The sequence below is a fragment of the Acanthisitta chloris genome, unplaced genomic scaffold, assembly GCF_000695815.1.
Source record: "Acanthisitta chloris isolate BGI_N310 unplaced genomic scaffold, ASM69581v1 scaffold8218, whole genome shotgun sequence".
NCBI lineage: Eukaryota > Metazoa > Chordata > Aves > Passeriformes > Acanthisittidae > Acanthisitta > Acanthisitta chloris.
In genome coordinates, this window is record NW_008688639.1 from 1 (window position 1) to 11827 (window position 11827).

Consider the following 11827-nt stretch of genomic DNA (forward strand, 5'->3'; position numbering starts at 1 on the left):
CGCTGCCCCACCGAGCTGGGGCTCCCGCTGCCCCGCGCATCGCGCCCACACGAGGCTCTCGGGGGGTGCACTGCTCTTCTGGGGAGCAACAGCCCTGACTATCCCGGATTTGGTGTGACACCAAAGCATCTCTCGTGTCAGGGTCTGTAAAGCAGCTTGAATTTCAGGGTGTTAAACTAGTGTGGTTGTAGTTACAAACAGGATAACCAGAATAGTAGTTCCCCCTGGGCTCGTTCCAGTGGAAGCAGCAAATACAGAGGGCATGACTGATAGCTACCGTATGATCTAACTGTGCCTGGAACATGTATACATGAATGGTAACAAGGAAATGGATGCCTCATTTCTACTGCATTTACCCCAGCCAAAGACACAGCAGCAATAGTTTAAGAAAGCCTGGTATAGACAAGGTTTTTGAGATCAATCAAGTAGGGAAATACTCCCACATAAGAACAAAACAGCTTACTCCTGGGCAGAACTGACCACAGTGAAGGAGAAGGGACATTTAAACAGCACACGCTGACCAAGCTAAGACAGCTGAGTTTGACCTCTTTATATCTTTTAATACAACCTTCATTAAAGTTCTTAAGTTAAAATAACCATGTAATGGCAATCACAAAAGAATATGGAGAATATATATTCCATTTCACAGAAAGATTTCTCCCCACAATGCATGAGAAAAATCAAGTGATGAAGGTCATTTAAATGCCATTGTACATGTCCCCTGGAAGAACTGCCTGGTGTCATAGGTAACAGCACCTGCCAAATGTACAGTGCTTAACTGCTTGGTGCTGTTAGTAGATTCCTAGCACTAAAAGAAATACACGTGTGAACAGCCAGAGCAACAGTGACATAGGGGGACAATGCACAGAAACAGCAGTGACAACTTCAGCAGGGTGCTGCTCCCTAGCTGGCAGCAGGGATGGTCTCCTTCCTCCTGGCACTGGGCTCACATGACCACCATGATGTCTTCCAATGGCTTTCGGGTCAGCGCAGGCACAGTAGCATCTTTCTTGGGATAGCCAACAGGAAGCAGCAAGAGTAGCTTCTCATTCGCTGGGCGCTGGAGCAGCACCCGGAGCTGAGGGCCACAGTTGAGGGGTGTGGAGGTCACTGTGTACAGACCTGCGTTCTACAGCAAGACAGACAGCAAGAGAGTGAGGCAGAGGTATGTGCTCTGTATTTGTAGTGGTTGTTCCCACCAGACCTGTACACATTGATTAGCCCAGAAATGCTGCTTCATTAGACCCTGCTGCAAGCTTTAGAATATCTGATTTACTAACAGCCTCAATGGTACCATAAAAGGCACCTGCTCTGCTTATGGAGAAGCACAGCATTTCCCCACCACAGCAATGGCACATTCTGTCTGCCATGTCTGTGTGCTGTACAGCAGGAGCCTGACTGCAGTGCTCAGTGTAATGGGGGATCCATGGCTGCAGTGAAGTTGAGAGGCAGTTCTGGGGATATCAGTGGAATATCATCCCATGGTGTTGGACTACATGACCTTTAAATATCCCTTCCAAACCAAACTATTCTAGGATTCTATGATCTGGCTCATACAGAGAAATATTTCAGTTCTAGCCTCCATACAACTAGTAGGAAGATGCCTTACAGCTTTGTGAACATTTGCTCCTGCGCAAGAGCTCTACCCCATGGGGCAGGGGGCATAGGCTCTGCCTCAGAAGTTGTCACAGGAGTCTGTCTTCATCTCTCACAGCAGGCATTTGTCTGGTTTACATCAGAACCCCAAAATAAGTCTATGTATCACTCCTGCTCTCATTTGAAATCTCACAAAAAACCTAAACAATCTGACAAATGGGAAAGAGCTGACATCATCCAAGGTATGACCACACAGCTGAATTTCTTCCTGAGAGCTGCACATGTAGATTTCAGTCTCTCTGAGTAACACAAGCATTTTGGCAGGCTTTGACATATAAAAATCAGCCAGGGAGAGATGCTCAGGCCACGTAACTTTCGTTTTAAATAATCTCTACCGTCTTCTCAAGAGGAGAAGAGCTAGCAGTGGTGGTGCTGAATGGTGCCCGAGGAGCAGCAATGCACGAAAGGAAGTGTCACTCAACACAGAATGGAGGAGAAATGGCAGTGCCTGGTAGGTAATTGGCCTAATATAAGAGGTGGCACCTTGCTGTTATCCTGCTGACAGGCCAAGTTAACTATCAGAATAGCTTCGCTATTTAAACACTTGTGTGAGTACATCAGATACAAGAAGCAGAACTGAGCACTGAGAAACCACTGAGAAATTCTAACTGGCTGGTGTCAAACATGCTGAGCTTTAGAAATCAGTTCACTTTCAGCAATGCCTCAGAAAGAGTGATTGAAATAGTACAGCCTGTTCTGTGGAATATGTCCCTGATTTTTTATTTTTTTTCAGCATTGTGTACTGAAAGTGATTTGGTGTCAAGCTGTTTTTTAGGGATTACTGAAAAGAAGGGGCCAGTGTGGCACTGCACAGCCATGCTTGGGTAGTCTGCAGAGCCTGTCAGCCCTGCTAGCATAAGGCAGAAACCACAGGGGCTGAAGTCTGTGCCGAGAGAAGAGTGACAACTCTGGAAGCTACGTTACATTTTTCTTCTTGTTAACCAGTACTGAGGATAGGAATCACCTTCTCAGATGCAGACCTATGTGGAATAACTTTAAAACTCAAAACTAAGACATATTTCCAGGAATTGGAGTAATCCAGAGGACTGATAATATTAAAATCTAAATTTGGTTCTACCCTCATTTGGGCAGAATAGTCCTGGTACATAATCCAAACTAATACATTGACTCCCAGTATGTCAGCTCTGTCAATGTACCTGCAGTGCAGCAAGCAGGATGCCACAAGCAATAGAAACGCTGATTTCATTGTAGTAGTGGGTCTTCTTTTTGCCATTTGGAAGCCGCCCATATACCTGCTTGAAAATGAGGATCAGATATGGAGCAGTGTCCAAGTACTCTTTGATCCAGTTTGTTCTGCAAAAGAATAATGTTTAAGACATTTATTTTGCAACCTTTTCACTTTTCCGTAAGCCACATTTACCATCTGCAAAGAGGCACTAAAGGTACATGACAATTACAGCAGTAGACTAGAGCTTAGAACATTTACTGCAGAGGATTAAGTATTATCACCTTAAATGGAAACATTTTTGAAAAGAAAAAAAAAAAGAACTTGAACACAGTTCTCAATTTTAACAGATTTGGCTGAGGAGTTGATGTGCTCACTCTGAAGAGTGGAATTGCATACAAACAAGAGGTAGTTCTTGACCTCTTATCTATGAACTGGCCTCATGAGCATTTGCCTTTGAGATTATTTAATTCCCAGAATTTTTCAGATTTGCAGTTCCACCTGTTACCTGCAGTGCCAGCTTTTCTGTGATTGCAGGGGAAACTGCTGGCTGAAAATTTCAAAACTTCTTGGTCTAAGGTCTAAACCTAAATATATTCTCATGGCAAAAAAACTTCTATTCTATTTCTAGGTAATTAATTTAGTGCCCAATTTTAAAAATTTCAATATATACAATAATGCTGTGGGATTTAGATAAGAAAATGTGTACTTTCTACTGTTCTCACTCAGAATATTAAAAACTACTGGGTTTGCATAGCACATAAATTTGCATGGCACCTAAGCACCTGAAAAATAATAACATTATGAAATAAGTAGGGCAAAACAACCCTACAAAGCTTTGCACATACACTTCATTTGACAATGCAATACTTAACAGATGTCTTCCAACTGTGTGAAGTTAAGCAAGTCAGTCAGACTTTGGAGGGTATTTGGAACAATTAAATATTGCATAATTCAGCACATGGATAGGGACAAGCCTTGGGGCCACCTCAGATGGTAGCAAAGCTTCCAATGACTTTGGGAGCTTCTCTGTTTGGCAAACAACAGGAAAAATCTGGGACAAGAGTTTCAGCAACAGAGGTTACATAGGAAAAAATAATGATGGAGCCAAATGCTTGAAAAACTTTCAAGATGGAGAGCATATAATCCCTTTTCCTGGAAGCAATCTTATGAACCAGCCACCAAGGCACAATTCTACACATATTTTTAAGTTTTTCTTTCCTAACAAGAATCTTAGAAATATATTGAAAATGAGAAGGAAGAAGAAATGGAAAAGGATGTCTTTCCTAGACTAAAACACAGCTCCTTTTGAATCCCTTAGCTAACTGACTTCTCATACCTCAGTCTTTTCAGGTCATTAACCCATCTGTCTCCCATCCTTTTTTTGTAGTTGATTTCCTCTTCTTCTTCTACAATTTCACGAATCTTATGTTTTAAAGATGGATCTTGCACTACCACAAAGGTCCAGGGCTCAGTGTGTGCTCCACTAGGTGAGGTACCTTCGTGCAAAAACAGGGAAAAATGAGAACCCAGGAAGGAGGGTGTGCAGTGAGAGGCATCATCTCTTCCTTGTGAGCTTTCAGGCTGACAAACAGAGCAATGGGAAAGCAAGTGGTTGAGATGGGAAGAAAAGGATTGAGACAAGTTCTGGCAGACAATCCAGTTAATTTCTTTCTCACAGAATGTGAAGTCCCATTCAAGGATAGACGTTAGTCCTTTCATACAGCCATTTTACTGGAAACCAAAGTTAAGGATCTGTAAAAATTCCTTTTTGGTTGTTCTGATAAGGCAGTAATAGGGTGCAATATATGCATGCACTAATGTTATTGCAAAGCATTATACCAAAAGCAATGCACTGTCTGAATATGCTGCCAAAGCTGAGATGTGATTTTAGCTAAAGGGCAAAGCTAATGTCTTTCAGGGAAACAAGGCTAAGCGACCACCTGCAAGAACCTGTCACTGACTGACAAAGAGAAAGAGCTGCACGACACAGACATCTGCCATACAGCATACAAGTTTGAGTTCGTTGTCCCAAAGCCACCTGGTGTATGTAGGTGTGCACATATTAAATCTGCACTTGCTCATATTCCTACACTATTGGACAGTATTTTAAGTGCCTAGAGGTTAAAAGCCAGAAGCTGAAGAATATAGTTATCTGCACAGGTTCTCAGATATACAGGTTAAGAAGACTGCTCAGATCTCATACATGTTTAAAATATATTTGAAAGTCTTGAATAGATACAATAATTGCTTACCTAAGGACTGATTTTAGTTTTAGAAACACTGAATAAGCAGCTTGAACTATTTTTATATATTAAAAAGTTTTAATGTTGTGAACCTTGCCTCTGCTCAGGTTTAGGTAAGAACTGATGACATTTATGCTTTGCTTTGTCTTTTTTTCTCTACACAGCCCAAAGCTTTCAGGGTTACTAAGTACTTCATCTGCACTCCAGGCTTGTTTGCTTTGCTGCATTTGCCAAAACATGCTCAGTGTTTTAATGACTCCTAGTTAATTAGAGGAAGATGGAGACTCCTTACAGTGCAGTAACAAAGCTGCTTACAGTTTTTAAGGGAAAACAATGCACCTCAAATGCTGAGAATCTTTCTAGTATTAATCCTGCTAAAGGCTACTGAACTTTTCTCTAAGGCAGCTTGAGAATATTTTCTATAGTAGCAGCAGCTGGCTCATAGAATAAGAGAAATAATGAGGGTCAAACTCACTCCTGGCTGAAGTCAATGTTATTAAAGCAGAGATGAGATTAGGCCAGGACATGGCAGTAATGATTTGAAACACATAAATTTGCAACAACAACAAAAAAAAATAATCAATTTCTGACATTCGGTCAAATAACCTCGATCAGGGTCCTCAGCATAACACTCCAGTCATATGCTGTAGGAGCCTGACACTGATGTTGGAAGGCCTGGAAAAGGTGTTTGTTCAAGAATTTTTTTTCCCATACTAAACCCAAACCATTTATGTCAACTGAAATATTTTGCATGGCTGAGACAATCTCATCAATTCATTTGCAGAGGGAGCCCAAAACCCAAAACCCACACATGGTAAATACCATCATCACACATTAAATTTTAAAGCACGTGAAATACACATGGTTTGACATTTTTGAGAGAAAATACTTCAATATTTCCATATGAAAGATATCTCACTAAACCATCCATCAATATTATTTTAAATAACACCTTTTAAAGGTTGAAAATGAAATGTCTTGTTTCATGCTGTTGAAATGCTCTTCTTCCTTTTCAGGTGCACTGCAAACACAAAGGAATTGGGAATGCTCCAAATCGTTTCCCAACACATACTTATTCAAACTGAGTAATTTACAGTCAATCAATGGATGCTCATTCATTCTGGCCACAGGTGAATCTAGGAAAACCATAAGCAAAATGCCAATTCCCTTGGCTGTTTCACATCACCTTTACACAGTTACACAGTTGAACAGCAATAGCAATGCTGATCTTTATTTTCTTTTTTAGACCTTGAACCACTCAGTGCCATACCTGCTGTTCTGATGACATTATCGATAACCTCCCTGGGAACTGGCTCGTCGCTGAGAAACCTGACAGATCGCCTCTTATTTAGAAGCTCATAAAATGATTGTGACCTCTTAATCATTTCAGCCTCAGAGTAGCGCTCTCCAATGAAGGGGACATGGGCAACGTTTTCTTCAAGTCCTTGCCACTCTTCATCAGCCTCTGCAAGAAAATACAAGTGATTATGGATGTTTTTTTGCTGAAGAATGCTGTTGATATCCTTGGCATTCACCACCATAATGCACTTTGTCCTGCACTGGCATACATTGCACTTCCACACCACTGGTAAGGCAAAGTCTGAGGTTCCAGTTAACACAACTCATTGATCCCTAGCTCCAGCTACTGAATAAACACCTTGTTTAAATACCAAGGGGCAGGAGGGTCCTGGCTGGTTGAAGCAAGTGTAATCCACAAAGAAGTCATTGCCATCTCCACGTCAGCCAGCAAGCCTGTCTGTTAAAATGGGTTCATGCTGAAACAGGTGGACAAGTGGCCAGGCTTTCAGTCTGCTTTTCTCAGCTAGTAAATATGAACGTGTGTTCCTTCTTGAGCAGTCTAATAAGAAAAAAAATAAATCAATTAAATGACTGATGTTAAGGAGAGAGCTTAAGTACCAATATGTGTAAAATCTCCTCTGAAGGGCTGAATGTCAGTGTCTTCCATATTCATGTTTCACAGCAGAAGTATTGCAAGTCTTGGCTCTGTAGAATGTGACTTTGTGGTTAAGCTCTTTAGTTTCCCGATACTTTCGGCATAAGAGGAAATGGATGGCAGGCATCTATACTGAGGATAACAACATACCAAATGTTTAATATTGTGTTTCTCGTCTTTAATTTAAGAACTCAAAATGGTTCCCCATTTCACTGAAATCTGTCTCTTTGAGATTTTTTTATATAACAAAATGAATCTTCTGTTGTCTCAAATTGCTTTCTCCCCTATATCACCAGAATCAGCAAGGATAGCATTTTTTGCAGCTATGATGTGGAAGTTAAAGCCATTTAAATGCTGCATTTTGACTAGTCAATAGTATTGAGCAATTGGCTCCAGAGGGCTGAGTCAGGAAAAAGTATTCCAGTTCTTTTTCAGTTACCATTAGGCTTTTATTCTGGAATCATAGCAATCTCCAGTGCAAATTCAAACAGCAATTATTTCTGTGTTTTAGTAGTATGTAGTTGCCTTAGAGATCAGGCTGATTTTTTTGTTCATTTTATAAACAGCAGTGAAACATTCACAAGTTTAGCTCAGCATGTGCAAGAGGGTGAAATAAATCCAGTTTCATACACTGAATCTAAACAGAATTATTATGGTCCTCAAATAATGCACATTTCATTCTGCATACAAAGAAGCTACCCAGAGAATTTTTTTCGTTTAGCATTTCATGCCTGTATTAAGCACTCTCAGTCACAGTCTGCAAGGACCTGGCTCCAGGTTAATGGGAAGCAGTGCCCACTCTAAAAATCATCTCTGTGACCATCTTGCACACTCAGCCTGAGAAAGTAAAAGGGTGCCTCTTTCTAATGTTCTCTTTGTGGTTTACACTTAGTAAAACAGTGATGAACAAGTGCTTGTTTTGTGATGTGGGTTTTTTTCCTATGTAAGTACCTGAGAAGAAGTGAAGCTCCTGTTTGGTCAAGATGGTTCAACTTAATATTAATGTGAAAGAAGAAATGTATTTTCAAAGATTTTGGACATGGGACAAAGATGAGCTGACTAGTGAGAATAAAAAACCTTTATACACTCAAAATGGGAGAAGAAGAACCGAGATGTGAGGGAACTGACACACAAAACCAAAACTCTCCTGGCAAGTTTTTAGAAAATAAATTCATCTATTATTTATTCCAATCCACCATGTGTCTACCATTCATTCGTAGCAGTTAACATTATCCATATGCTAAGCTAAAATCATTATCAGCACCATCTGTTTAGTGCATGCTCTCTATATCTTTAATTGCTATATTTAGACATACTCGTGTTTGTATGGTCATGCTATACAATACTACAAGTGTCTTGTTTGCATCTCTGTGTACATGGTTTGATGGACAACAGACATCCTGCTAGTAAGTCTATTATCTTGTTAGCCACATTCTCAAGATTGCCATCAATTCTGTTGTACATTCACAGTAGTCATCAGGCATCCTGCTTTTTAAGCAAATCTGAAATGGTTTTGGCTCAGACATCCCAAATGAATTCTCATTTTAAAAGTACTATTTCTGTACCTTTATCAGAAATTCCTTTCTGACTCCATTTTAGGATAATGACTGTGTTCTTCCCAGCAGTTCAAATGGGAGGTTATAAGCTGCCTACAAATCCTGTAGTAAAGTTTGCCCCAGTTTGTAGCAAAAATTCTTACCATGAGTTCCTAACAACACAAACTCACACTGAGAACACTGACTTGTCATTTCACTTCTGTTGGCCACTTATTTTACCTACACTGGCAGTTCCCTGTGTTGTTGGCTTCCAGTTATCATTAAGAAATTTCACTTGTACCTAAGTACTTGTACTTGGTTTTATGCAGAGACCACTAGATAATATTAACAAATGGTCCTGGACCTGATCCTTGAGAAACCTCAGTCTAGACCAATGCGTTTGCTTTCCGAACAAGTTCTTCCAGTTTCTTCTCTAAGGAGTTGCTTCCTAAGCATACAATTCCTCTCCAATTCTCTTTTCCAGTGTAATGACATGATGCATAGGAAAACAATTAAATATATGCAAAGAAAGCTTTCAGACCTTTGGACTTAAAATGCTGAGTAACTGACCCTGTGTTTTTTTGCTTGATTAATGGCAGACTGCGACAAAATCTGCCACTACAGGAATCCCAGTAGGGAGTCCAATCCTGAACTGAGTGTGTGGCTAATAGGGAACTAAAAGAGATGGATTGGCTTACTAGTGGGTTATAAATAGTGGTTAGCAGGCTGATCCTAAAATCCTCAAGAGCCGGTCAGGGATCTTGAACAAAAGAAGTAGCAAGTGGGAGAGGCAGACACTGGAAGAAAGAAGCCAGCATCAAAACATTGTGAAAATTACCTCAAACTGGAATACAGTTGCAGAAAGTTTCTTGATATCTTCAGAGAAATGGAATGGCTGTTTTATAAAGACTTATAATAGACTTAGTGTTTTACCTAGTAAGAGAAAAGCTGAGAGGTAAACAGGAGGGTATATACCAGGGCTGGAAGAGTATCCTTTAAACTATCAAGAGGATGGAACAGGAAAACTGGGTATACAGTAGTATTAAATAAGTTTGGGCAGGCAGGCAGGTAGAGGTAGGTTTTTAACCCATGGCATGAAGTTCTGGACCAGCCTACCAGCAAGGTTAATGAAACAAGGTCATAAAAGGCCAGTTTTCGTGTTCATTCAGCTGATGACAAAGGCTGGATGTGTCTGCAGCAGCAGGGAGATAAATGCAGTAATGCATCATGTGCATCTAAGTCCTATATTCCTAAATGGCACAAAGCATGAGCTGTCATCGAAATGGAAAATTAAATTGCTACTGCCTCATTCATGTCAGTAGTATTATTAAGATATGGGAAGACTATGAAATTGGGGAGAGGAAAAATACATCTGAGTGGGAGAGGTCTACTGTAAGATGTACAGCAAGCAACAAGCACTACGTTTTCAGGAGAAATGGAACATTTGGGACTTTATACATTGCTTTCTAGTCCTCAAGTAAAGCGTATCACCAACATCCCCACAATTAAATACATAGTAATAACAAACCTTCCCAATTAATCTCTGCAACTGATCCCCAGAATAACAAGGATACAAATATAACTCAACCTCATCTTCCACACCACTGTAAACTGTGTCTGTATTTACCTTATCCATCAGTTGTATGGATCTGAATATATGACCAAGAAAGTAATGAATATACATTAAGCTCTCTGGAGTAAAGACTGAAGCCATTTTTGCAACAGTTCAGATCTAACTGTGTAAATCTGAAGCAGTGGGAGATGAGGTACCACCATGCTGGGATAAGATGCCTGCTACTATAAGAAAGCCCTTGTTACTCATCATTCAAAGCAAGGCTGAAGAAACATCTTTTACATCTGTATCTAGCTGGTAGTCACACATGGCCTAACACAAGACACAATACACATATACAGACCATTCCTGCCATTACACAGCACAACAATCTCTCATACTGGATTTTATAAATGAAGGAACAAGTTATAGGACAGATGGGCATGCAAACAAATCTGAAGTACTGCCAGTTAAAGCATTAAACAAATGGACTGAGTGAATGCTTTGCACTTAACTAAAGAACCAGGTTTCTGGCTGCTCCAAGAAACATCCTTCTCTTCAGCTACCCAAAGCAGAACACAGACAAGGTCAGGAGCACTTAGCCCTCACACTCCTACCCTTCATTGCCAATAAGTGACTCTCCTGAGTCTGCCCCAGCAGTTCAGCTAATTATACTGAATGCTCTGCTGCTCAAAGGTATGTCCCTCTCAAGGGAAACATCCCCAGTGGTGCCACTTCAGGGAAGGTTCATGGGGCTGATGTCTACAAGTAAATTCAGTGCTTTTCTTAGAGAGCTTCACAGTCTTGGCAAATAGACTTTTCTTTAGCCATGGACACAAATCAAAGTACTTGTCTTCAGCTGCTGCTTCCTGTTCAGGGAGCTGTTGAAAATTCAGCTTGTTCAGCTACAATAACCCTAGATTCTAGCTTTAGACAAGGCCTTGAAAATGTTTCGCCTCACTTAACTCAAATTCTCTTCAGAGGAACTTTATCATTAAACACAAGCCAGCTTGAGACATTTAAGTAGAAGTGAGCTTGTCTGATAAAGTAAGATACATTAATAAAGTACCGGAATTTACATAGCAGGTAAAATACGCTTTACTATTAAAAAAATCTGTTTACATCCATGTTTCCATTTCAGCATCTTGTGCAGTCAGTGAAAAGTCAGTGAAAAGTCCTAAGAGGAGAGGCTGAGGGAGCTGGGGTTTAGGCTGGAGAAGAGGAAGTTTGGGTGCAACCTTACCACTCTCTACAAATACTGAAAGGAGGATGTAGCCAGGTGGGGATCAGTCTCATCTCCCAGACAACTAGTGACAGGATAAGAGGACCCAGTTTAAAGCTGGGGAAGTTTAGCTTATACAGTACAAAGAATTTCTGCACAGAAAGGGTGATTAGACACTGGAATGGACTGCCCAGGGACCTCCCAGGGACTGGGTGAAGTCACTGTCCCTGGAGGTGTGTAAGGAGAGACAGGACATGGCACTTAGTGCCATGATCCAGTTGACATGAAGGTGTTAGGTCATAGGTTGGACTCGATGATCTCAGAGGTCTTTTCCAGCCTTATTGATTCTGTGATTCCATGAACATTTTAACACTGACAAGGTGAATACATTTTGATTCTTAATTATAGCCTTAGCAAAGTGGCAGATCTTTACAAACTCTTCTCCTTGCTACTCTTCTCACTTAGGATGGGCTTTC

General features: G+C 40.7%; 1 protein-coding gene across 1 annotated transcript in view; it reads right to left on the minus strand.

Moving 5' to 3' along the window:
* Positions 1 to 946: 946 nt before the first annotated feature.
* The window catches only part of IYD (iodotyrosine deiodinase), a 13461-nt gene continuing 2580 nt past the window's right edge, over positions 947 to 11827 (minus strand). The window contains exons 2-5 of the mRNA XM_009081104.1: positions 6359 to 6553; positions 4182 to 4341; positions 2814 to 2970; positions 947 to 1129 (exon numbers count right to left, since the gene is read on the minus strand). Of these exons, the coding sequence (XP_009079352.1) occupies positions 947 to 1129; positions 2814 to 2970; positions 4182 to 4341; positions 6359 to 6553 (695 nt within the window). The remainder of the gene's footprint in view (positions 1130 to 2813; positions 2971 to 4181; positions 4342 to 6358; positions 6554 to 11827) is intronic.